Source organism: Anabrus simplex, chromosome 3, assembly GCF_040414725.1.
Source record: "Anabrus simplex isolate iqAnaSimp1 chromosome 3, ASM4041472v1, whole genome shotgun sequence".
Classification (NCBI taxonomy): domain Eukaryota; kingdom Metazoa; phylum Arthropoda; class Insecta; order Orthoptera; family Tettigoniidae; genus Anabrus; species Anabrus simplex.
Genome location: NC_090267.1, coordinates 267,339,582 through 267,365,658, shown reverse-complemented (window position 1 = coordinate 267,365,658; position 26,077 = coordinate 267,339,582). Strand labels below are relative to the sequence as shown.

At 35.5% G+C, this 26,077-nt stretch overlaps 1 protein-coding gene across 1 annotated transcript in view; it reads right to left on the bottom strand.

Moving 5' to 3' along the window:
* Positions 1 to 26,077, bottom strand: part of LOC136866232 (lysosomal aspartic protease) — a 139,649-nt gene that overhangs the window by 49,285 nt on the left and 64,287 nt on the right. The window contains exon 5 of the mRNA XM_068226659.1: positions 8,917 to 9,039. Within this exon, the coding sequence (XP_068082760.1) occupies positions 8,917 to 9,039 (123 nt within the window). The remainder of the gene's footprint in view (positions 1 to 8,916; positions 9,040 to 26,077) is intronic.

Genomic DNA, 26,077 nt, shown 5'->3' with positions numbered 1-26,077 from the left:
AAAGCATAAATGTGTGATATTCATCTTTACACTGCATAATTGAATCAAGTAACTTGCACAGTAGGGTAATGATTGGAATATGAAAATATTAAAGCATATTGAGCCTTAGATATATAAATCAAGAATTATGTGGATATATAGGTAGTTTATTTATTTTAGAACAGTGTATACTCGAATTTGCATTTTATGAAAGGTTAATATATAGGGAAATGATAGACTAGGAGCCGGATTTAGCAGGCATTAGGGATGTAAAGCCTTAGCACGTGAAGCGTTACTAATTAATATCCAAAAAGAAACCCGAATTAACTGAGTTCAGATTTTATTAATCTTATTCAGATTTTATTCATTTTATTCAGATTGTATTTATTTTATGTGTTCAAAATGGTGATATATAGTCGTTCAAGAGATTTTAATACGTTATTGCAATATGAATGGCAATGGAATAATGTGTTTCCAGTAACACTTAGGATGTCCCAAGGTTAATTATGGACAGAAATGTTAATATTTTGATTTCATTTCGGAAACGGTTCAGAATAAGTTAAAGTGACATTTTATTTTTTTAACAAGCTAGCGCTGACTTGGAATTATTTATTGTATATAGTGATGAAGGTAATACAATCATGCATCCAGTTCTCATTTCTTACGACAATTTTCTAATTAAATAAAGTGAGGATCATTATTTTTTATAATTTGTGAGAGTTGATTTGTTATAGTTTTACTCAGTCCTTTAGCTAGTTTGTAAGATAAGTAGATAATTTATTTGCGTAGGTATTTGAATGCGATTTATAACGGAATTACAACGTTAATACTTGCGAACTCTTACACACTGCTACGTCTTCGGGTGGACTTGTCTCTTCATGAATTCACGTTAAGCAAATTTAAGTGAAAGATTTACAGATTTTTTCACATGGAAAGAAATACCCTGAGAATATATGGAGCAGCTGGGAGTTATTTTGCAAACCGTTGCATCAGCGGGTGCAATATAGAAGATATTTCAGATTCAGGAGGTCAAATGGACTGTATCGTTATTGATCTATCCAAAGACTTTTGATATGGTAGAACATGGGCTATTGGATTAGACAAAAGAGTGGTTGAATGGATGGCTATATTTCTAAAAAATTGAGAATTAGGGTAGGTGAAGCGTTATCTGATCCTGTAATGATTACCTAATGGTGGGGGGGGGGGAGGTCCCCACAGGGCAGTATTATTGGATCTTTATGTTTTCTAACTGATATAAGTAAAGAACTGGAATCACAGATAAGACTAATTGCTGATAATGTTATACTGTATAGAGTAGTAAATAAGTTTTAAAGGCTTGAGAGCGACTACAAAAAGACCTAGACAATGTTATGAGATTAAAAAATATATATACTTGAAGTAATTTCTTTTCAGTTTCGATTCAGTTAATTTACAACTGTTAGGTTCTCCAGTCTGTTGAATCTAATTTATGAATACAGTGAAACCTCGTTAGTGCGTTCCTCATTAACACGTTTTCACGCTTAGCACGTCGTAAATTCTCATCGTATTAAATCTATATAAAAGTACCTCACTTATCACATCACAAATTTTTGCTATTACCACTTAGTACAATCACATTTTTCCTAGTTATTTGTCATTCCTTGTGAAACAAATGTGATTTTCAACCCGGGTAAGATCTGTCGCCACACTTGTGTGATTACAGAAAGAGCCTTAAATTCCTGAACTTCAAAGGATAAGTTGCACGTTCGGAGAGCAAGCTGTTAGCCTCAGGAATGTTCAATTTGGCTTCCGGTTAGCAGCAAGATTGCTGAATAACACAGTGAGTCTATTTGTGCTTGTATTTTGCTTTCCAATCAGAAGTTAGAAATTTATTTTGTGTTGAGTGGTACAGTGAAGTTTTTTCGTGTGATACGGTAGCCTATATCTGGACTAGGAACATAATCGTGTGAAACTGACCAGCGCGGTGCATATTTGCCTTGTGATAGCCTAGGTATGGATACGGAAAAGGTGAAATTCCTTTCTAATGAAGACAACATTAAAATCTTTCAGAAAGTGGACTGGCATCCACATCTTTAAGCATGCAGAGGTCACGAATGTTGAACTTGCACCTTTGAGTTTCGACTCGATCGATTCAACTCGGTCGAAGTTTTTCAAAACGGTGGCCAAAGTCATTCTGTCGCAGTCACGAAGCAGTGTGGACAGGACGGCTGCGATCGACGCAACATCTTGCGGTGAACTTTTCTTGTCATTTGGTGTGTAATGGCAGAAAGGGGCGTGTCTTTGAACAGCTGTTTCAAATCAAATAAAATCAAAATACTTCATTTTCAAATGAGGTGTCGACCTCAGTAGCAAATGATACACAAAAATACATGTGTTCTCAACAATTAAATTTTAAATTAAAAAGAAAAGAAGACTTCTTCCTAAAATACAGTATACAGTTTTCTAGCCGTGTACTTATAAAACTCATCATAATAAAAATGTGTAATCACATATTTCCTTAATTGATACTGTAACCAGTACTTCAGCGGTTACACAAACACAGTTAAAGGGAGGAAAGCAAACCAAATTACAAGGTACAAGGTATCTAAACACTATACACCGAGCTCGATAGCTGCAGTCGCTTAAGTGCGGCCAGTATCCAGTAATCGGGAGATAGTGGGTTCGAGCCCCACTGTCGGCAGCCCTGAAAATGGTTTTCCGTGGTTTCCCATTTTCGCACCAGGCAAATGCCGGGGCTGTACCTTAATTAAGGCCACGGCCGCTTCCTTCCACTTCCTAGGCCTTTCCTATCCCATCGTCGCCATAAGACATATCTCTGTCGGTGCGACGTAACGCAAATAGCAACAAAAAAAAAACCACTATACACGCCATGACCATGTAATGAACTGCAGCGAAAAACAGGAGAAGTAAATATTAGTGAGGTCAACTTGACAATAACAAACAAGGAACGTGGAACGGTGCTGGGAACCTACCAAAGGCATGGAGATGTCTAGATTGCATTTTCAAAAAAATCAATGTGATCTTGGATTTTCAAAAATATTATTTACCAAACGTATCTTACAGAATAAATTACGAACAGTTTCAGCAATGCGGAAAATACCGATACACAGTTTGTAAAATACAGATTTCATGTTCTTAGAGACACAAAAGTTACATCAGATTACAAACCAAGTTGGCAATAAATCTTGAAGGTAAGAGGAACATAATACGATATTACAATTTAGAGTGAAGTTAAACTAAACTTTCAAACATTTGAGCAACGTAATAGTGGCGATTAGGGCAATCTCCTGTGATACACCAACGAAAACTAAATGGAACTTAGAACTGGACGGAAAATACCAGCGCTTACCCTAAGGCAGCCCATTCTGGTAGCGAAGAGAAGAGGACGACATCAAAACTACGGCAGGCCAACACCAAGACGGCTCAAAGACTTAAGATCCACACAAAAAGCTGCCTAGCCCCCTTTTAAAGGAGAATCTGGCCTTGGAGTAGCCAATTAGAACACAGGAGCTTGCCCAAATTGACCAATCACAACACTTTTTTCAGTCACAATGTTTAAATTATGTTCTCGAACACATACGATCACGAATCTTCCATTTCCAGAATAGTAAGAACATATTTCTAGAATGCATAACTAACAAAGGCCAACACACCCAGTTCAAGAATTCGTGTCACAAACTTTCTGGACTGTTCCAGTAAATATAGAAATGTAATCTACTAGTTACAACCAACCTATGTAGAACAATATTTCTTACACTGTACAGGTTAGGTAGCAAAATGGAATACAAATAAAATATTCTAGCACAACACTCCAGATCATACAGTTAGTACTACTCAAAAGATTTACAAATAAAATCTTCTACAAACACTTTCCACTTCCAATATATTCTACACCTGTGTCAGATACAACAAAATTAATGTAAATTATGTACGGTACGGTAATAAAAATTGTGTTTGGAACATTTGATTGTACAAAATATATTTATACATTATTTTTAATTAGTGCACATATTTTGTGTGAGGGAAGGAGATTACGTAAATGGGATACAACTAATGTTACTTTCTTTGTACCAATAGAGTATTTAATAACATTCAATGTAATCGGCATACTGTACAAGAAAAACGTCAATGTAGGCTATATGTATAGTATTTAATAATACAATTCATTGAATAAATAAATAAATAAATAAATAAATAAATAAATAAATAAATAAATAAATAAATAAATAAATAAATAAATAAATGGCGTGTGACTTCCGGAGAGGCCTGGTGCTGGTCTTTCGATTTGATGCGTGATAATTAAAGGTTAAAATCCACAACCCGGACGGGAATCGACCTTCGTTGGTTAATTCCGATGATTCGGGGTGTGGGTGTGTGTGCCGTCTTGAGCATTAGAATTCATGATGGGTAGGGCTTCATTCTCACAGACCCGCAGGTCGCATTATTTATTTATTTGTTCGTTTGTTTGTTTATTTATTTATTCATTTATTTATTTATTTATTTATTAGTTTCAATGAACTGTATTATTAAATACTATACATCTAGGTTACATGGACGTGTTTCTGTAGGCCCTACAGTGTTCTAATTTAATAAATGTTATTAAATACTATACATATAGCCTACATTGATGTTTTTCTGTACAGTATGCCAATTTCAATTAATGTTATTAAATACTTTATTGGTACAAAGAAAGTAACATTAGTTGTATCCAATTTGTGTAATCTCCTTTCCTCACACAAAATATGTGCACTAATTAAAAATAATGTATTAACAATATATTTTGTACAATCAAGTGTTCCGAACACAATTTGTATTACTGTGCATAATTTAGACTAATTCTGTTGTGTAAATTAAGGAAATATGTGATTACACGTCTTTATCACAGTGAGTTTTATAAGTATACGGCTAGAAAACAGCTGTTCAAAGACACGCCCCTTTCTACCATTACACAGCAGAAGACAAGAAAAGTTCACCGCAAGATGTCGCGTCGATCACTACTATTACTATTATGTGTTGCTGGAATGGCTGATGACAGGGAAAACTGGAGTATCCGGAGAAAAACCTGTCCCACATCCGTTTTGTCCAGCACGAATGCCACACGGAGTGACCGGGATTTGAACAACGGAACCCAGCTGTGAGAGGCCGGCGCGCTGTCGCCTGAGCAACGGAGGATCCTTATAAGTACATTAATAACAGTAAAATCAATTGGTCTCACCTATTTCTACACCCCACCGCCGTTAAGTTTATTTACCGCCACCCCCACCCCCCAAAAAAAATTAAAGAATGCTTGTTTCTTTATGTTTAAGGGAGATTCCAAACACCAATGTTTACGCCTATTACCTTCAGTTTTGAGATATAAATGTCCCCATAAAAATAATTTACTTCTTTTCACTTCATTTCACAATAATCGCCTCCCCCCCCCCCCTAAGTGAATTTTCCCGCAAAAAATACTTGTTTCTTTAATAGTAAAGGATCTTCTAAATACCAATTATCACGACTCTAACTTCTTCAGTTTTTGATTTATGTGTCCTCATGAAAGGAATTCAACTCCTTTACACTCCCGCCCTCCAAGATGGTTTCCCCACCAAAACGCGTTTTTCTTTGTTTTTAAAGGAGATCCAAATACGAATTTTCACGTCTGTAACAACTTTAGTTTTTATTAGATGTATGTATTCTCATACAATTAAGTCAATTAATTTTTCAATTCTTTCACCCCCCCCACCCCTTCATTGGATTTTCCGAGAATACGTGTTTCTTTACTTTTAAAGCAGATTGCAAATATCAAATTTCACGTCTGTAACATCTTCATTTTTGAGATATCAGTAGCCTAATTAAAAGGATTCATCACCATATTCAGTCACTCTTACCCGCCCCCCCTCCACCCAAGTGGTATTTCCGAAAATTAAAAACACACTTTTCTTTATGTTTAATAGAGATATAAAAAAATACCATTTTTCACTTCTGTAACATGTTAAGTTTTTTTAGATATACTGTAAAAATTCTCATTTTAAAATTTCACCCCTTTTGAGTTCCCCTTAAGTGGAGTTTCCAAAAACAAATCACCTATATTTCTTTACATTTACAGGAGATTTACACCCACTTTTTACGTCTGTAACATTTTACATTTCCAAGATATTCTGTAGATATAGTCTTTCAAAAAGTTCACCCCAATTTGTCACTCCTATTTAACCGCCATTAATTGGCTTTTCCAAAAACTAAAAAATACGTGTTTCTTTATTTTTAAAGGAGATCCCATATGCGAATTATCAGTTATGTAATATCTTTCGTTTCTGAGATATGTGTATCCTCATTAAAGGCATTCAACCCATTTTTCACCCTTTTACACCCCTCCTATTAGGATTTACTGGAAACAAAAAAATACGTGTTCCTTTATTTTTAGAGGAGATTCTAACTACCAATTTTTACATCTGTAAATTTTAAAGTTTTAAGATGTAGACACACTCATTTTAAAAAATTCCCCCCCCCCTTTTCACCCCCAATATTTGGATTTTCCAAAAACGAAACGTGTTTCTTTACTTTTAAAGTAGATCCAAAATACCAATTTTCAGGTCTGTAATATCTTCAGGTTCTGAAATATAAGTAGCCTCATGAAAGGCATTCAACCATTATTCACCCTTTTATACCCTTCCTATTGGGATTTTCCAAAAACAAAAGCATGCATGTTTATTTTTAAAGGAGATACTAAATACCAATTTTTACATCTATAAACTTAAAAAGTTTTGAGATATAGATACACTCATTTTAAAAATTCACCCCCTTTTCACCCCCCCCCCCCATTAATTGTATTTTCCACAAACAAAAAATACGTCTTTCTTTATTTTTAAAGGAGATCCCAAACACCAATTTTCAGGTCTGTAATATCTTCAGGTTCTGAAATATAAGTAGACTCATGAAATGCATTCAACCCCTTTTTCAACCATTTCCACCCTTCCTATTAGGATTTTCCGAAAACAAAATATACGTGTTTCTTTATTTTTAATGGAGATTCTAAATACCAATTTTTACATCTATAACCTTTAAATGTTTTGAAATATAGATACACTCATTTTAAAATATTATCCCTCTTTCCCCCCCCCCTTTATTGGGTTTTCCAGAAACAAAAAAATACGTGTTTCTTTATTTTTAAAGGAGATCCCAAACACCAATTTTCAGGTCTATAATATCTTCAGTTTCTGAGATATAAGTAGCCTCATTAAAGGCATTCGACCCCTTTTTCACCCCTTTTCACTCCTCCTATTGCGATGTTCCGAAAACAAAAAAATACGTGTTTCTTTATTTTTAATGAAGATTCTAAATACCAATTTTTACATTTGCAAACTTTAAAAGTTTGGAGATATAGATTCACTCATTTTAAAAATTCACCCCCTTTCCACCCTCCCATTAATTGGATTTTCCAAAAACAAAAAAATACGTGTTTCTTTATTTTTAAAAGAGATCAAAAGTACCAATTTTCAGGTCTGTAATATCTTCAGTTTCTGAGATATAAGTACCGGTATCCTGATTAAAGGCATTCAACCCATTTCCCCCCATTTTCACCCTTTTTCATCCCTTCTATTGGGAATTTCTGAAAACAAAAAAAATACGTGTTTCCTTATTTTTAAAGAAGATTCCAAATACCAATTTTTACATCTGTAAACTTTTAAAGTTTTGAGATATAGATACACTCATTTTAAAATTTCACCCCCCTTTTCACCCCCTTAGCCACGGAATATCCAAAAATCCTCTCTTAGCGAGCACCTACATCTTAATATGAATATATCCCCAAAATGTCATTTCTTTATGTCCAGTAATTTTGGCTTGGCGATGATGAATCAGTCAGTCAGTCAGTCAGTCAGTCAGTCAGTCAGTCAGTCAGTCAGGACAAGTTATTTTATATATATATAGATTAAGAAAACGCTCAACCAGATAAAGAGAACTAAACCTCAAGATTAATATAGCTTTGAAAATGTTGTTGAGGCTGTATCTGTTGGTATGTTAGCTTCATTAATTGTAAGAATTTAATATGACAATAAAATTAGACTTAAAATCTAAAAGTGGTTAAAATGGTTGTGATAGACTTTTCTATGACCTATTCAATATTATTGCCACTTTCCTCCATTCACTTCACGACTTCTGTACCAAAGCCAGTTAATGCGTATTCGAGTTCATTCATAATCTAGCCTTTATCTCCTCATTCTGGGTACCCTCCTGACATTGTCTCCACCTGTTTGTACCAGCGATCATTCTCGCTAACGTTCATGTCTGTTATTTCTAGATATCACTTCCATAAAGCAGTCGTTCTGAAGACTGAGCCAGTTATATAGTTTTCTTTCATCTTTTTGCCGACTTCTTTCTTACAGAATACCATTGATTACAACTGGGAGCTCACTGCATTAGCTTTGCTGCGCTGTGATTAAATCTCACTTACTATACCACCATCCCTGGAGAATACACATCGTAATTATTTTTTACAAGAAAGACAGAATAATTACAAACATACAGATGCGCTGGACAGTTAACATGTATTTGTGTAAAATATGAGCCCCTATTAAGGAGTAGAGGGATTTCCTGGTCACCCTTACAATTACATTATTGTTGAAAGACTGATCCATTATACTTACCCTTGTCTTGGAGACAATGAATATATTAAGTCAATGTTCTCTTGGAAGCAAATCTATCACTCGTTCGTCATGAAGTTAAAAAAAAAAACTAGGTTTGTAGTTTTATGCAACTGGTGATATTGTAATGATAGCCGTGATATCTCCAATTTCACATGGAATCCGAACCACAAGAACTGTAAAAATGCACTGACTGGGATTCGAACCACAGCCACCTTAGTGGAAGGCAATGACAATTCAACTCCCCTCAACAAAAATGACTTCATGATTAAGAGTTTTAAATAGTAAGTAACTACATTTAAGAAAATTAATAGCTCACCTGTCCATTTGAATTTTCCAATATGCTTTCTCTTTCACTGACAGGTATGTAAAATTTCCTTTGTAGTGCTTTTCATCAGAACCTCCAAGAATCAGATTACCTGCTCGCTCTGTGGTGTGATCCCTAAAGAAAGAATAGACCAAAAATTGACTTTATTTTAAAGAGAATTAAAAGAAAAGGAATAGTAACTATTTATAGATTGCATAATGCAACAAAAATAACATAAAAGTGCAACATAAACAGAAATTATTGTGCAACATAAACAAAAATTATTCTTGAATGAAATAATAGTGACCTTCCAGTAGAAATTTAAATTTAATTAATGTCCTTTCCATTTATGATATTATATATTACTTCTTAAAATTCATAATGCTTATTTTCTCAAGTGATATAGGACAAGTGTAGGTGTACTGAAACTCTGCATCTCACATCATTTCCACAATTAGCAATGTTGGACATGGACAGGCTTTGGATTGAAGAGTGTCTGGATGGCATTGTACTGCTTGTTTGATATGAAGCAATAAGCAGCTGGTTCTCTTACTGCATGAAAACCCAATATAATGACAGATATACACTTTTCTATACAACAGAAGACTTTTAAAATAATCTTGTGCCTCAAATAATTATCTTAAAAATGTGGAAAATTCGCAAGGACATACTTAAGTCATGTGATGGTGATGATTATTATTTTAAGAGGAAGTATAAATGGGAAACCATCCTCTATTAACACTAAGAGGGAAAAAAAGAAGGGGTCCGACACTTCAAAAAATAGAGTTATCGGCCCTAAGAAAGACAAGGGCCATGAATCAAACCAAACCAAACCAAACCAAACCAAACCAAACCAAACCAAACCAAACCAAACCAAACCAAACCCCATGGCGCAACAGCCCCGAAGGGCAAAGGGCATGAAAATGAAAGACTCCTTAGGCGTCACAATCCTAATACTGTGGGGGTCAGAAGAAAACAAGAGTTGACCAAAGCAAGGTGAGATGGTTAAAATCAGTTGATTTTTATAATTAATATCTACAAAATGAGTTGGCTTACTTATTCTCATCTTAATACCTGCTGTCCACGGTTCAAATTTATATAAAAATTAACTACAGTACCATCAAATGGGGTGATTTCGGATGGTTTTGAGGTTATTTTCATCTTAACTCAAAAAGGGAATCTTAATTGTATTTTTTATCATCCTAATGATGAGGAATATATCCAATTAATACAATACCCTATGAACGAAAAATATACGCCAACATATGTGTTCCTGAGAAAAAATTTCAAAGCGTATTAGGTGATCTTGGACACAAATAGTCCTTTATTTTAATTCTATATTCTTTCTGCTTTAGTGTTGTGATCAATGACCTAGAATAACATAGAGAGGCGGAAATGCTGCCTGGGTGAAGCTAACAGAACGAACATCCGCCATGTCTCCCTGTGGCTCTTGAATGAAGAAAAGTATAGAAAATATGCATTTTAGAATCACTGAGGCAGAATTAGCCGAAAGCTTAAAGCATTAAAAATCATAGACTGCGAATACTGTCACTTCATTTTGTGATTAGCCGATTGTAGGGTAGTTCGAAATCGTCGCACAGTGACATACGAATAGGCCTCTAAATCGGAACAAGAGCGTTACCCTGCTCGGCTGTTGTGGTTAAGCATAATTTACAATAAAAACTCTAGGACATAAACATTTATGACAGAAATGCTTAACCTACAATAGGTTACAACCTCATCCTGATCATATTTTAAAAATACTGTACATTATCCCCATGAGTACTGTCTTTCTTTCTTATTCTGTTTACCCTCCTGGGTTGGTTTTTCCCACAAACTCAGTGAAGGATCCCACCTCTACCACCTCAAGGGCAGTGTCCTGGAGCGTGAGACTTTGGGTTGGGGCATACAACTGGGAAGGAGGACCAGTACCTCACCCAGGCGGCCGCACCTGTTATGCTGAACAGGGGCCTTGTGGGGGATGGGAAGATTGAAAAGGATAGACAAGTAGGAGATAAGGAAGCAGCCATGGCCTTAAGATGGGTACCATCCCGGCATTTGCCTGGAGGGGAAGTGTGAAACAACGGGAAACCACTTCGAGGATGGCTGAGGGGGAAGTCGAACCCACCTCTACTTAGCTGACCTCCCGAGGCTGAGTGGACCCCGTTCCAGCCCTTGTACCACTTTTCAAATTTTGTGGCAGAGTCGGGAATCAAACCCGGGCCCCTGGGTGTGGCAGCTACTCATGCTAACCACTACACCACTGAGACGGTCCTTGAGTACTGTTCCACTATAATTGTTTAATGTAATTTTTTTATTATAATATAGGGGACATATAATTTTTTCCCATTAACATTTCATACTGGGATTACTAGCTGAGAGGTAACCTTAAAAGTTGTCCATTATGAAGTGAGCCTAGATTTAAATACCAATGCAACTGACATCTACATAAAGGCTGCATAAATTTCATAAATAGCAGTAAAATACTGTATTTACCATGCTTGGTGTACGTTTAACTGAAATAGATGACTTTTCGTGTATGTTTCCTTGGCGGTGGGTACTCCATTTTCTTTGTTTGTAAATGTGAAGGCAAATGGAATAGAATTGCATTAGAACGGCATTTGCCAGTAATTGCCATTGGTACATTCGTTTCATACATGTACTTATCTTCGAAAAGTACAGAGCAAAAGCGACTGTATTGAGTGGAATGCCATTTATCCCCTTTCGTCCTCACAACCCATTGTTCCGTTAAATCCTTATTCTTTAAAGGAAATAACAGACAAATAATTACCATAGCTATCAGTACTTTCGCTATGTAAGCATTAAAATGGATTTAATTACGAACAGAAGTTACAAAAAGTGATCTCGGCTATCATTCAGTAATACGATAATACGATATATCGTTTGTTTTATTACTCCGATTAGTAGAACTGTATGCTGAGCATACGGCTAGAATTCTTGAAAGCGAGAATCTATCTTTTCACTTTTTAAACGAAAATTTATGAAATTAAATTGCCATGCACAATCTCTCAGTCAACTCAAAACATGTTCTCGCACCAACTCGCTTTGTTTTGACAATCATTAACGTGGCTACCCTTTATCAACTTGCTTCCGCAGGGAGTGCTGATATCAGGCATTCAGCCCCTCTATGTTATTCTAGCTTATTGGTTATGATATTTAAAGTGTTCTGAGGGTGTCCAAAATATCACTAGCTGGCTAAAATCATTGTAATGATAAATTTAATGTTTTACTGATATATCTTTATTTTCTGATAAGCTAAATGTAAAATTTTCCAGTCTAAATCGAAATATCAATAGTTATAAACTGCACAGAAATCCCACTGAAAGATCTTAATATTTTTTCTTACAAATGATGCAAATCGTAATGCAAAAATAAAAGTGGATACAATTAACATGTAACTGCCATAGCCTGTAAATCTAAAATACATTTTCTCTGAAAATAAACATTCCTCTCTTCTCAACTAGGGCTGGAAGTATTTTCAAAATTTGTTCTTTAGCTATTGTATCCATATCAGGGATGTTAGGGAACACAAACACTTTTCTGCTGTTTTTATGTGGGCGAAGTATTTGACATATACATCCCTTGATTTGAAGCCATGCCAAAATACTGCCTCGTATGCTCCTTGTTCCTCAACTTGTATTTATAATCTGCACGAAGGAAGGCATATTCATGCAACACCAGAACGTCATTATCTTGGTCATTACCTTCATTGTGTGTTTCATAGTATTCATTTTCACTGCTGCTGACAAAACTATCATTTGTTTCTGTACTGTTTTCATCTCGGCAGAAGCCAGGGCCATAAACAGACCTCCCAGGGAAAAAAAATTCATTTGTGGTGATGGGAAGTAGCAGGTTGTGTTGGAGGGTAATGAGCTTCCCTGAGCATTTCCTCCTTCTTCATTTAGCACTGGTTGTCCTCCCATATTTTTTGGATTTCCTTTCTGCACTTTATTTTGTAGGGTGGACCAAGGTGTACCATACAAATCAAATACTTTCCTATAAGACAACTTGCCACTTTTAATATCACATACGGCTTTTTCCAATAGTGTTGGTTCATAATTACTCCTTGAAGTAATTCCTTTCTCCCTCTGATAATTTCTAGGCATTGTCCGAAATCACCCACATTGCTTTCAATTCTCAATAAAATGTGTGTAAAATACTACTAACTCACACCAAAATTCCACAGCAATCATTTATAAACACTTCAATCAGTTGATCTCACTAAGAACCATAGTTATAATGCATTTCTTCCGGTCACGACAATTAAAGGTATCCACTTAATGAAAATGCATGAACTTTTAACAATAACAATGCACACTGGAAACTTTCCAAAGTATGAAGTTGACTCATAGTAGAAAACTCAGATGCAGGAAACATAACTTCAATGTCAAATTAAAATGCGCACGGAAGTGCAAAGCAGTGGTGACTGGTTGCTATGCAACAAAAAAAGGCAATTCTACCATACTGTTTGAAACCACATCTGTGTCCGAAATTGCCCCGTTTGATGGTATTCCCTCTATAATCCAGCACTTCATCTGGCCCTCCCAGTAATCTGGCATTTTTACACAGGCAGCTACTGAGCATGAATCAAAGACAAGTCACTGTTATTGTGGCTAGTTCAGTAGCAAGAATGATCCCAGCATTGTCCACCCTCAATCAGTCTGTTTCATATCAGAATATTGACTGTATGAGTCTATATTTGCTTCCTAATGTGCTGTATTTCATCAATGCACAGATTTTTTTTTGTTTGTGTGTGCAGTGCTGCAAGTTAAAAAATATCTGCACAGCATAAACGTAAACATAAAACTTTCTCTTGTGGATAAGAACATTATTTTTAAAACGACTTGGAAAAAGTGATACGCTAGTTAGTCTCACTAAAGAATATAGTGTTGGTTGAGTTACAATAAGGAAGAACAGTGACAAGATGAAGTCTTTCTTTAACAAAAATGAATATGTAAAAAGTGCACAGAAAACACTGAAAACTGGTGAGTTTCCTTGAGATGAAGATAGCCTCTATTTTTGGTTTTTGCAAGGACATAGTAGGCACAAACCTATTTCTGGAGATGTTCTCAAGGAGAAAGCTAGATTTTTCTGCCATAAAATTATGAATAAAAATGACCTTCAGGCCAGCGAGGGCTGATTGGAAAGCAGTTATGTGATGTGAACTCTGTGGAAACATAGAAAGATAAATTTTAAAAAGTGATATATTCACCATGCTGAAGCTAGTGCTCCTAGACGAAAACTAGGTAAGGACAGGGTCACATTTATGCCTTGTTCAAATACAAGTGGTAAACATAAGATGAACATATTAATATTGATAAGGCAAGAAAAAAACTTAAGAGCCTTTTGAAAATATTTACTTTCCGTTGATTACAAAAACCAAAGCAAAGGGTGGATGATTAAGTCTGTGTTTCATGAATTGTTGGAACTATTAGAAAATTTTTTAAGAAACAACAAACTGTCACAAAAAGTTTTGCTTATTTTGGACAACTGCAGTCACCCTGATAAAGAGGATTTGGTTTTCAGACATGATCCTACTTCCCAATGTAACCCTCCTTCTTTTTTTTTTTTTCCCAATCAATACTGATCTGCATTTAGGACAGTCGCCCAGGTGGCAGATTCCCTATCTGTTGTTTTCCTAGCCTTTTCTTAAATGCTTGCAAAGAAATTGGAAATTTATTGAACATCTCCCTTGGTAAGTTATTCCACTCCCTAACTCCCCTTCCTATAAATTAATATTTGCCCCAATTTGTCCTCTTGAATTCCAACAATACCTTCATATTGTCATCTTTCCTACTTTTAAAGACGCCACTCAAACTTATTTGTCTACTGTCATTCCACGCCATTTCTCCGCTGACAGCTCGGAACATACCACTTAAGCAAATTATCACAAAATAATTTATTCTATTGTACCACCTATTCAACACAAATCACGTGCTACGTGGGTGGAATTTACAAAATATTATGTACACTTCTTAGGAACATGTTTTACCCCTTGTTAAGGGCATCATCAGTCTGTAGGTAACCTTAAGGTCAAAAGTCAGAATCATTAACCAATCATACGAGGAATACACTGAAAATATGTTACACTTTAAAAACATCTTAAGTTGACATGCTACAATTATAATATAGAAAAATGCCTATTACAAACTAAGAGTATTGAGAATAAAAAGTGTCTGAACTCATGGGAAATAAATTTAAAAGAATGTAAATGAAAACTAAAATAAATTGTTTTTAACGAAGACCATGACTTTGCAGGTCTTGGGCTAGTAACAGTCGTGATAAAGATTGTAATCTTCTTTGGGTAGGTATAATAATCCCAAGAATTCTGTATCTGAACTTAATATGAAAACAATGTCCAATAAACAACAGCTAGAGATTGAGAATAATTTAGGTATGTTGAGTGTTGCGATTAAAATGCTGTAACATTTGAAAAACGATCGTATGTTTTTTGTCGCGTAAAGCAGTGTCGTAAATCCAAGTTCAGGCTGGTGCATTATTGTTGAATTGTGTCCTTGACATTACGAACATTCGTGTGTGAATATTCTTACTTGTAGAATTGAATAATAGCCTTTAGGAGGGATATTATCTGTACTTAATTAAAAGAGAATTTAAAATTAGAATTTTGAAGCACGCGTAATGATAAGAAACTTCAGTAGTTTATATGTCAATTGAGAGATAACTTACTTGGCAAGTAGAACTGACTCTTCCGGCATCTCCTGCCTGACTAAGTATAACACCAGGAGTAGAAATGTTAGTCACACTACTGAAGTTTCTTATCATTAAGTGTGCTTCAAAATACAAATTTTAATTTCTCTTTTAATTAATTACAGATAATATCCCCCCCCCAAAGGCTATTAATCAATTCTACAAGTAAGAATATTCACACACAACCGTTCGTAACATCAAGGACACAATTCAACAATAATGCACCAGCCTGAACTTGGATTTTCGACACCGCTTTATGTCAGATCAAAAACTAGATGGATGGCTTGTCCGGCGTTTGCTCTATTAACCAGCGTTTCGTCTTAGGTCTGACACTAGACTCTTCAGAGTGGGATGTGTCAGACCCTACTTCGTTAAAAAAAAAAAAAAAAAATTCTTTTAGTTTTCATTTACATTCTTTTAAATTTATTTCCCATGAGTTCAGACACTTTTTATTCTCAATACTCTTAGTTTGTAATAGACATTTTTCTATATTATAATTGTAGCATGTTAACTTAAGATGTTTTTAAATTGTAACATATTATCAGTGTATTCCTTGTATATTTATTCTCAATATTCTTAGTTTGTAATAGGCATTTTTCTATATTATAATTGTAGCATGTCAAACTAAGATGTTTTTAAAGTGTAACATATTTTCAGTGTATTCCTCATATGATTGGTTAATGATTCTGACTTTTGACCTTAAGGTTACCTACAGGCTGATGATGCCCTTAACAAGGGGTAAAACATGTTCCTAAGAAGTGTACATAGTATTATGTAAATTTCACCCACATAGCATATGGCTTGTATTGAATAGGTGGTACAAGAGAATAAACTATTTTGTGATAATTTGCTTATAGTCAGCTTCAGTACGGACCAACCATAAGAATTGTCTCTTGCAACATACCACTTAGTCGAGCAGTTCGTCCTCTTTCTCCTGGTTCCTCCCAGCCTAAACTTTGCAACAGTTTTGTAACACTACTCTTTTGTCAGAAATCACCCAGAACAAATTGAGCTGCTTTTCTTCGGATTTTTTCCAGTTCTTGAATCAAGTAATTCTTGTGAGGGTCTCATACACTGGAACCATACTCTAGTTGGGGTCTTACCAGAGACTTATATGCCCTCTCCTTTACATCCTTACTACAACTCCTAAACACCCTCATAACCATGTGCAGAGATCTGTATCCTTTATTTACAATCCCATTTATGTGATTACCCCAATGAAGATCTTTCCTTATATTAACACCCAGATACAACGATCCCCAAAAGGAACTTTCACACCATCAATACAGTAATTAAAACTGAGAGGATTTTTCCTATTTGTGAAACTCATAACCTGACTATTAACCCCGTTTATCATCATACCATTGCCTACTGTCCATTTCACAACATTATTGAGGTCATTTTGCAATTGCTCACAATCTTGTAACTTATTTATTACTCTATATGAAAAACATCATCCACAAAAAAGCCTTACCTCTGATTCCACTCCTTTACTCATATCATTTATATACTGTATATAAGAAAACATAAAGGTCCAATAATATTGCCTTGAGGACTTCCCCTCTTAATTATTACAGGGTCAGATAAAGCTTCACCTACTCTAATTCTCTGAGATTTATTTTCTAGAAATATAGCAACCCATTCAGTCACTATTTTGTCTAGTCCAATTGCACTTATTTTTGCCAGTAGTCACCCATGATTCACCCTATCAAATGCTTTAGACAGGTCAATCGCAATACAGTCCATTTGACCTTCTGTATCCAAAATATCTGCTACTAGCAAGATACCCGTGCTTCGCTATGGTATTATAATGAAAATTATAATTGAATGCTTAATGTTTTATACATAATTTGCCGAAGTTCACAAACTGACTCATTTTCTGACAGAATCCGCCAAAATTCGCAATCTGACTCATTTTCTGAGAGATTACGGCAAAATCTCTCCCATTTTTCAATCTTTCTTTCCAGCAATTGAATTCGTACTTCACAGGGTAGGTCCAGGTATTCAACCAGGTCAATTGGGCCCCACAATCTTTGCCATCTTTTGCTTTAAGCATTTTTAATATGGATCAAATCCTTGAGGATATGCGGCATGGTGTCCTGTTGGGTGCCTTAGCGGTACTGAACCAGCGGCCGGACTGCAATTGTACTCATACCCGGCCAGGACCCGTTTCCAGCACGGTCCGCACATTTTGAAGATGGTCCAGAACATTATTATTATTATTATTATTATTATTATGATTAGGATGAGAGATATTAGTTTGCATTTAGATTATTATTATTATTATTATTATTATTATTATTATTATTATTGATGTTCTGGACCCCACAGCAAGATGCAAGACTGCTACTTGGCGGTAAATTACATTTGCTGCCATTGTCATTGGTGACAATGTGGCTAGCACCATTGTTGCGCGTAGGAAAGTGCGTGGGATTTCTGGCAATACGAATGATATACTTCCGTGCATTACTGACCTTATTATAGGGGTTAACAATTGCACGGTCAATCTCATTCCTCTCCTTTATTTCAAATGTGTTAATTTTTTTATTTATATGCCAGGAGAATCTACTGTAATCTAACTTTAAGTTATCCAAAGGAAAAGATGGCCCTTGAAAAAAACCCAGGAAAGATAAAAAATGATCAGTTTATGATCAGAATAAGTACATTATGAACAGCAAAATCAATTGGTCTCAACTCTTTTTTTCACCCCACCACTGTTAAGTTGATTCCCCCCCCTGCTCCCAAAAAGAAAGCGTGTTTCTTTATGTTTAAAGGAGATTCCAAATATCAATGTTCACGTCTCTTACCTTCAGTTTTGAGATATAAGTATCACCATAAAAAGAATTCACTTTTTTCATTTCCTTTCACTTCACCCCCTTAAGTGAATTTTCTGGCAAAAAATACTTGTTTGTTTAGTAGTAAAGGATCTTCTAAATACCAGTTATCATGACTGTAACATCTTCAGTGTTTGAGATATGTATCCTCATAAAAAGAATTCAACTCCTTTTTATCCCCCCCGCCCAAGATTATTTCCCCCCCCCCCAAAAAAAACCGCGTTGTTCTTTGTTTTTAAAGGAGATCCAAATACCAATTTTTACGTCTGTAACAACTTTAGTTTTTATTAGATGTAAGTATCCTCATACAATTAATTCAATAAAATTTTCAATTCTTTCACCTCCCCTCCCCACCCCCCTTTCCGCCCTTCATTGGATTTTCCGAGAATACGTGTTTCTTTACTTTCAAAGCAGATACAAAATAAGCAGTTTTCACGTCTGCAAAATCGTTTTTCAGATAATAGTAACTTCATACAAATAATTCAACTAATTTTTCAATCCCCCCCACTTTAAGTGGATTTCCGAAAACAGAAAATACGTATTACTTTATTTTTAAAGGAGATTACAAATACCAAATTTCACATGTGTAACATCTTCAGTTTTTGAGATATCAGCATCCTCATTAAACTAATTCAACCCCATTTTCAGTCACTTTTACCCCCACCCCCACCCAAGTTGTTTCTTTATTTTTATAGAGATGAAAAACACCATTTTTCACTTCGGTAACATGTTAAGTTTTTGAGATATACTGTAGAAATGCTCATTTTAAAATTTCACCCGCTTTTTAGTTCCCCTTAAGTGGAGGTACCAAAAACAAATCACCTATGTTTCTTTACTTTTACAGGAGATTCCAAGTACTAACTTTTATGTCTGTAACATTTTACGTTTCTGAGATATGCTGTAGATATAGTCTTTCTAAAAATTCACCCAAGTTTGTCACTCCTGTTTAACCCCCATTAACTGGGTTTTCCAAAAAGCAAAAAATATGTGTTTCTTATTTTTAAAGGAAATTCCAAATACCAATTTTCAGGTGTGTAATATCTTCAGTTTCCTAGATATAAGTATCCTAATTAAAGGCATTCAACCCTTATTTCACCCTTTTCCACCCCTCCTATTGGGATTTTCCAAAAACAAAAAAATACGTGTTTTTTACTTTTAAAGGAGACTCTAAATACCAATTTCTACATCTGTAAACTTTTTAAAGTTTTGAGATATACTGTAGATACACTCATTTTAGAAATTCACCCCCCCCCCTTTTCACCCCCATTAATTGTTTTTTCTAAAAACAAAATATATGTGTTTCTTTATTTTTAAAGGAGTTTCCAAATACCAATTTTCAGGTATGTAATATCTTCAGTTTCTTTGATATAGGTATTCTCATTAAAGACATTCAACCCTTTTTCAGCCTTTTGCATCCCTCCTATTGGGATTTTCCAAAAACAAATATATATGTTTCTTTACTTTTAAAGGAGACTCCAAATACCAATTTTTACATCTGTAAACTTTTAAAGTTTAGAGATATAGATACACTAATTTTAAAAATTCACCCCCCTTCCCTTAATTGGGTTTTCTAAAAACAAAAAATACATGTTTCTTTATTTTTAAAGGAGATCCCAAATACCAATTTTTAGGTCTGTTATATCTTCAGTTTCTTACATATAAGTATCCTCATTAAAGGCATTCAACCCATTTTTCACCCTTTTTCACCCCTCCTGTTGGGATTTTCTGAAAACAAAAGAACATGTGTTTCTTTATTTTTAAAGGAGATTCTAAATACCAATTTTTACACCTGTAAACTTTTAAAGTTTTGAGATATAGATACACTCATTTTAAAAATTCACGCCCCTTTTCACCCCCTTAGCAACAGGATATCCAAAAATCCTCCCTTAGCGAGCACCTACATTGTAATATAAATGTATCGTCAAAATTTCATTTCTTTATGTCCAGTAGTTTTGGCTCGGCGATGATGAATCAGTCAGTCAGTCAGGACAAGTTATTTTATATATATAGATATCTTGCTGGAATCCTACAAGCTGAGCTTCAGTGGAATAACCTTTCCTAAAACCGAACTGCCTTCTTTCCAACCAGTTATTAATTTTGTGAACATGTCTAATATAATCAGAAAGAATGCTTTCCCAAAGCTTACATGCAACGCATGTCAAACTTACTGGCCTGTAATTTTCAGCTTTATGTCTATCACCCTTTCCTTTATACAAAGGGGTTACTATAGCAACTCTCCATTTATTTGGTATAGCTCCTTCAACCAAACAATAATCAAATGAGTACTTCAGATATGGTATTATATCCCAACCCATTGTCTTTAGTATATCCCCAGAAATCTTATCAATTCCAGCCGCTTGTCTAGTTTTCAACTTTTGTATCTTATTGTAAATATCACTGTTTTCATATGTAAATTTTAATACTCCTTTAGCATTATTCACCTCCTCTATCTGGACATTATCCTTGTAACCAACAATCTTTACATACTGCTGACTGAATACTTCTGCCTTTTGAAGATCCTCACATGCACACTCGCCTTGTTCATTAATTATTCTTGGAATGTCTGTCTTGGAACCTGTTTCTGCCTTAAAGTACCCTTCCATTTTTCAATAAAATTTGTATGACTGACAATTATGTTTGGCATCATGTTATCCTTAGTTGTTTTCTTTGCTAGATTCAATTTCCTTCTAAGTTCCTTCAATTTCTCCTTACTTCCACAGCCATTTCTATTTCTTTCCAATCTGCACCTCCTTCTTAGTCTCTTTATTTCTCTATTATAATAAGGTGGGTCTTTACCATTCCTTACCACCTTTACAGGTACAAACCTGTTTTCACATTCCTCAACAATTTCTTTAAACCCATCCCAGAGTCTGTTTACATTCTTATTTACAGTTTTCCACCAATCATAATTACTTTTTAAAAACTGCCTCATGCCTGCTTTATCAGCCATATGGTACTGCCTAATAGTCCTACTTTTAAAACCTTCCTTTCTATCACATTTGTTTTTAACTACGACAAAAACAGCTTTGTGATCACTAATAGCATCTATTACTTCTTGCAGTCTATGGGCCAGAATGTCATCCAAGCAATTAAAATGCAGTACAAGAGAGGCTTTCTGTACATGGTTTTGTCTAAAGACAACGGTGTGATTAAATCCTTAAAATAAATTAACCTGGAAGACCTGGTTTATTCTCTTGCTAATGCATGGGTAAACCTAAATGGAAAAGTAATTGTTTGTTCGTGGGGAAATATGTGGCCTATCATGGAATTGTTAGAACAATACAAATGGAGCTAAACAGCACAGCCATTGTTGATATCAACAAAAGTGAATTAATCAGCTGCGAGACATGGTTAATGAAAAGCTCATGAATACAGCTGATAATGTTTTGACAATAAATGACGTAAGCAAGTGGCTGACCGGTGATGAGGAAAACAAAACCAGTTTCTACAGTCGATGACAATAGAGGATGTGACAACATTGGAAGAAGATGAGATGAGGGAGGGAAAGTGACACCAGATTTTCAAACAATATTTCATAATGTCACCACTGCTTCCTTTACATCCATTACCTGGGCAGAAAAAAAATGGGGTCTCTGCAAGTGGCATTCCAGTGTTAAAGCAACTTCAAGAACAAAAGTTAAAAATGTCATTTAAAGGGTGGAAAAAAAAAAGAGAGACAGAGAATTATTATATGCTTTCTACTTTGATGGAATAATGTAGGCTATCAATACAGAACAACACAATATTGTACACTAAGTTTAAATATTTTTTCTTTATTTTAGTTTTGGTTAGAGTATTTTAACATAAACTACAGTATTACCGTATGTCTGACACTTTCATTGCGTGTTTTGTATTGGATTTCATACAATAATACAGTGCAGTACAGTCATAGCTTTTGCTGCTTATTATTATCAGTAATTTCAGTAATCTGGCAGTGCTCTGGTACAATATCTATCCGATTACTGAATTACTGCAGTACTTAAAATCAGTCTGCTTTCTTGTTGTCTTATTGCTTGTAGTCTGTTGGGTGGTGCTTTGGTACCCATCATGCATATTTGGAATCATAGAAAAATGAGATTTTATGATACCTGAAGTAGCAGAGATAAGAGATCCTTACTTTACACTTGCCAAGGAGTCCACCAGCTCATCCCAAGAAGTTTTCTTACTTATATAAAAGAATTAAAAGTGAGACAGCATACAAATATGACTAATTATCAAAGATTTCCCCTTCCCCAAAGGACTCTTCAATATTCTTAAAAATTCTGTATAATAATAAGGTTGAACTAACATGAATGTAAGATGAGGTTAAGTGCAAGCAGTGGTTAAGTCAGAAGCAACAACACTAGTTTGAAAGGCCTAACTGAAAGCATGCCTGAAAAAATGGGTTAACCCTCAAAATTTTTAAAAAATTGTGTTAAGTGCTACTATCTGTTGTCAGATAAGAGATGTATCTGTTATGATATCGGGCTATCCTTCAGCGATCTTATAAGGTTAAATATGAAAGGCGGAAGTTCTTGCATTTTGGGATTTACCTTATCTGTAATGTCAAGAACGGGCTAAACCACTACTGCAATGCAATACATCTGCCTTCTAGAGGTGAGTAGTGGAACTAGAGAGTAAGTATGATATGATAAACAACACAGTAAACAATGTTCTAAATTAGAAAGTATAATTATGAATAACTTCTAAATTAGAAAATAATACCAAAGAATTTCAGTTTTACAGAACAGAATGTTTTACAAGTATAATACCCTTATGTAGTTAACTATATCAATGTTGCAGTGCCTGAGCAGTGGTTATGATGGTACTCGATATTGAGAACATAGAAAACAACAATGGTGGTGGTAGAAGAGGGAAATGCAGTCAAAATGTGAAAAGTAGTGGAAATTCTCAAAAAAGGAACGGTAATCCAGACAACTGGCACAAAGAAATTGGGAAAGTGAGAGTAACTAGTAGTAAGGCCACAACTACAGTAGAGGGCAGTAAGAATACAAGAGAAAGCAGAGAAAAGGATGAATATAAGAGATAACTATTCTGGAAAGTGGGTTTTGTAAATATTGAAGGGGTGTCTATTAAGTTGGGCAATGAGGAGAGGGTTTTGATATTGTTGCTGTTTTGGAGACATGGCTAGCAGTACAGAGAAGCTTAGTATGGAAGGGGTTTGTAGTAAGGAATATAGCAAAAAGAAAAAAGGGATGAAGGGAAGAAACCAGCAGGAATAGTGATACTAGTTAAGGAAGAGTTAAACAAGTTGATAGAAGAAATTTCAAATGAAATGGATGATGTTGTGTGGATAAGATTTAAAATGGGAGGGGGTGGGTTAAAAATGTATGTCTGGCTATTCTGTATAATCATCTGGTAGGATCGGCATATGTAAATCGTAACTTTAGAAGATATAAGTATGATTAGAGAAAAATATGAAGAAGGTGGGATGATTTTAATGGGGGACTGGAATGCAGGGATAGGTACTAAACCCATCATACAATAAGGAGGGGATGGAAGTAATGAGAGGAGAGAGATGGAGTGAGGATAAAGAGAGGAATTGTTATGGTAATAAAGGGTTTCTGTGCGGCAGGAAATTTGTATATTTTGAATGGATGGTGGAGAGGGGATGAATAAGGGAAGATGACGTACATATCAATCTAGGACGGAGTGTAATTGACTTTGTGATTAGTTCGGGAGACATGCTGGATAGAATAAATAAGATAGAAGTAGTAGATTGGGCAGAATCATCCCATGCGCCAGTATATATTACTTTGAGGAAGATGAAGGAAGAGGAGAAGAGGGATTTGGAGAGGGAGGGAAGAAGGAAGGGCACGAGTCAAGTTAAATATAAATGGTCGGATGAGACAAAAGAGAAATTAAGTAATTATTTAGATGAGAACTTCCAAATTAATCAGGAGTGGGATTGAAGTAGTGTTGGGGGGTAATAATGTGGATATGGCCTTAGAATTTTTAGAAAAACCAGTCAAGAGTGTAGCAGGTGTGATAAGAGGTAGAGCAAAAAGGAAAGGAGGAGAAAGGGTGGTACCATAAGGAATGTAGGGAGATTGGAAGAGAGGTGATGAGGGCTTTAAGGGTGTATAGGAAGCGGGAGGGGGATGGAGAAGAGGGAGGAGTTTCGTAGGCTACAAAAGATGTATAAGGACATGTTAGTAGAAGGAAAGATGTTATGGCAGAAGGAACAGGTGGAGGCAATAAATAGAAATTGTAAAAATAACCAAAGTAATAAGGTGTGGGAGAGAATAAACAGAATATATAGAGGGGAGAGGAGGCAGGGAGAGGGCAATATTAAATATGAAAGATGGGTCCAATATTTCCAGAGATTATTGAGGGGGAGAGACATATGGAATAGGGAGGGGTTGACGAGAGAGAGATAGGGTGGGAGACAGAGCTGGGTAGTGCAGTCTTGGATGAAAAAACGGGGGATGAGATATTAGTAGTGCTGGGAAAATTGAAAAATGGGTCTGCAGGGGGATTAAATGGCCTAACATCGGCATTTTAGAAAGAGGCAGTAAAAAATAAAAATGTTTCTTGGGTGTGCTAAATTCCCGCATGAATGAAGAAAAGGAATAATATACCCCATTTATAAAAAGAAAGGATCAGGAATAATCCAAGTAACTATAGGTGTATAACATTATTAGACTCACTGAGTAAGGTATATTGGACAGAAGAGTTTCCCATACTCTCAATGTACAAGGATGGATTCAGAAAAGGAAAAAGGACTATGGATAATACCATGATAGTGAGTACAAAAGAAACTCGTTTATCCAGCCCTCATTAATCCAGATCTCCGGTTTATCCGGATTGAAAATAATATAAATTTATTTTTACTTGTACAGTATTCCTGGTACGGGATCAATTCTTCTTGAATGTTTTTCCGCCAAGGATATATCTATTTTTTTGCTAGTTGTTTTACGTCACACTGATACAGATAGGTCTTATGGTGACGATGGGACAGGAAAGGGCTAGGAGTGGGAAGGAAGCGGCCATGGCCTTAATTAAGGTATAGCCCCAGCATTTGCCTGGTGTGAAAAGGGGAAACCACGACCGCCAAGGATAGTTAAGGACAGGAATTGGGAGTAAGTCGGCCATGGTCTATCAAAGTTACCATCCCGGCAATCGCCTGGAATTGAGAATGGGAAACCATGGACTCTTCTGAGTTCCTTGACACATTTACACGAATTCCTAGATGCTCAGACTTAGATGTGAACGACGTAATTGAGTGGTTGAAAAATGACTGTAATTCAGGCTACGGCATAATGACAGATGAATACATTATTGCCTCTTGTTCCTTGGCAGGTAATGACGAGAGTGATGGTGAATTCGAAAACGAAACCGGCACTCTATCAGAAGAAACAATGACTCATGAAGATGCAACAATGCAGCTGGACAAACTGATGCCTATTTAGAATCCCAGACTGAAACCACATCAGCAGACTGATTTTAGTAAAATGTCTTCGTGATCGTGCTGTGCACAAACGCTATATAAATGTAAAACAGAAGAAGAAAAAATCCACATTATTTTAGTGCATAAAACAGTCGTAAAAGTAAGAAAAGTGTTCTTATATTTTCTTGTACAATTGAAAAAAAAGTATTACTGTGCAACT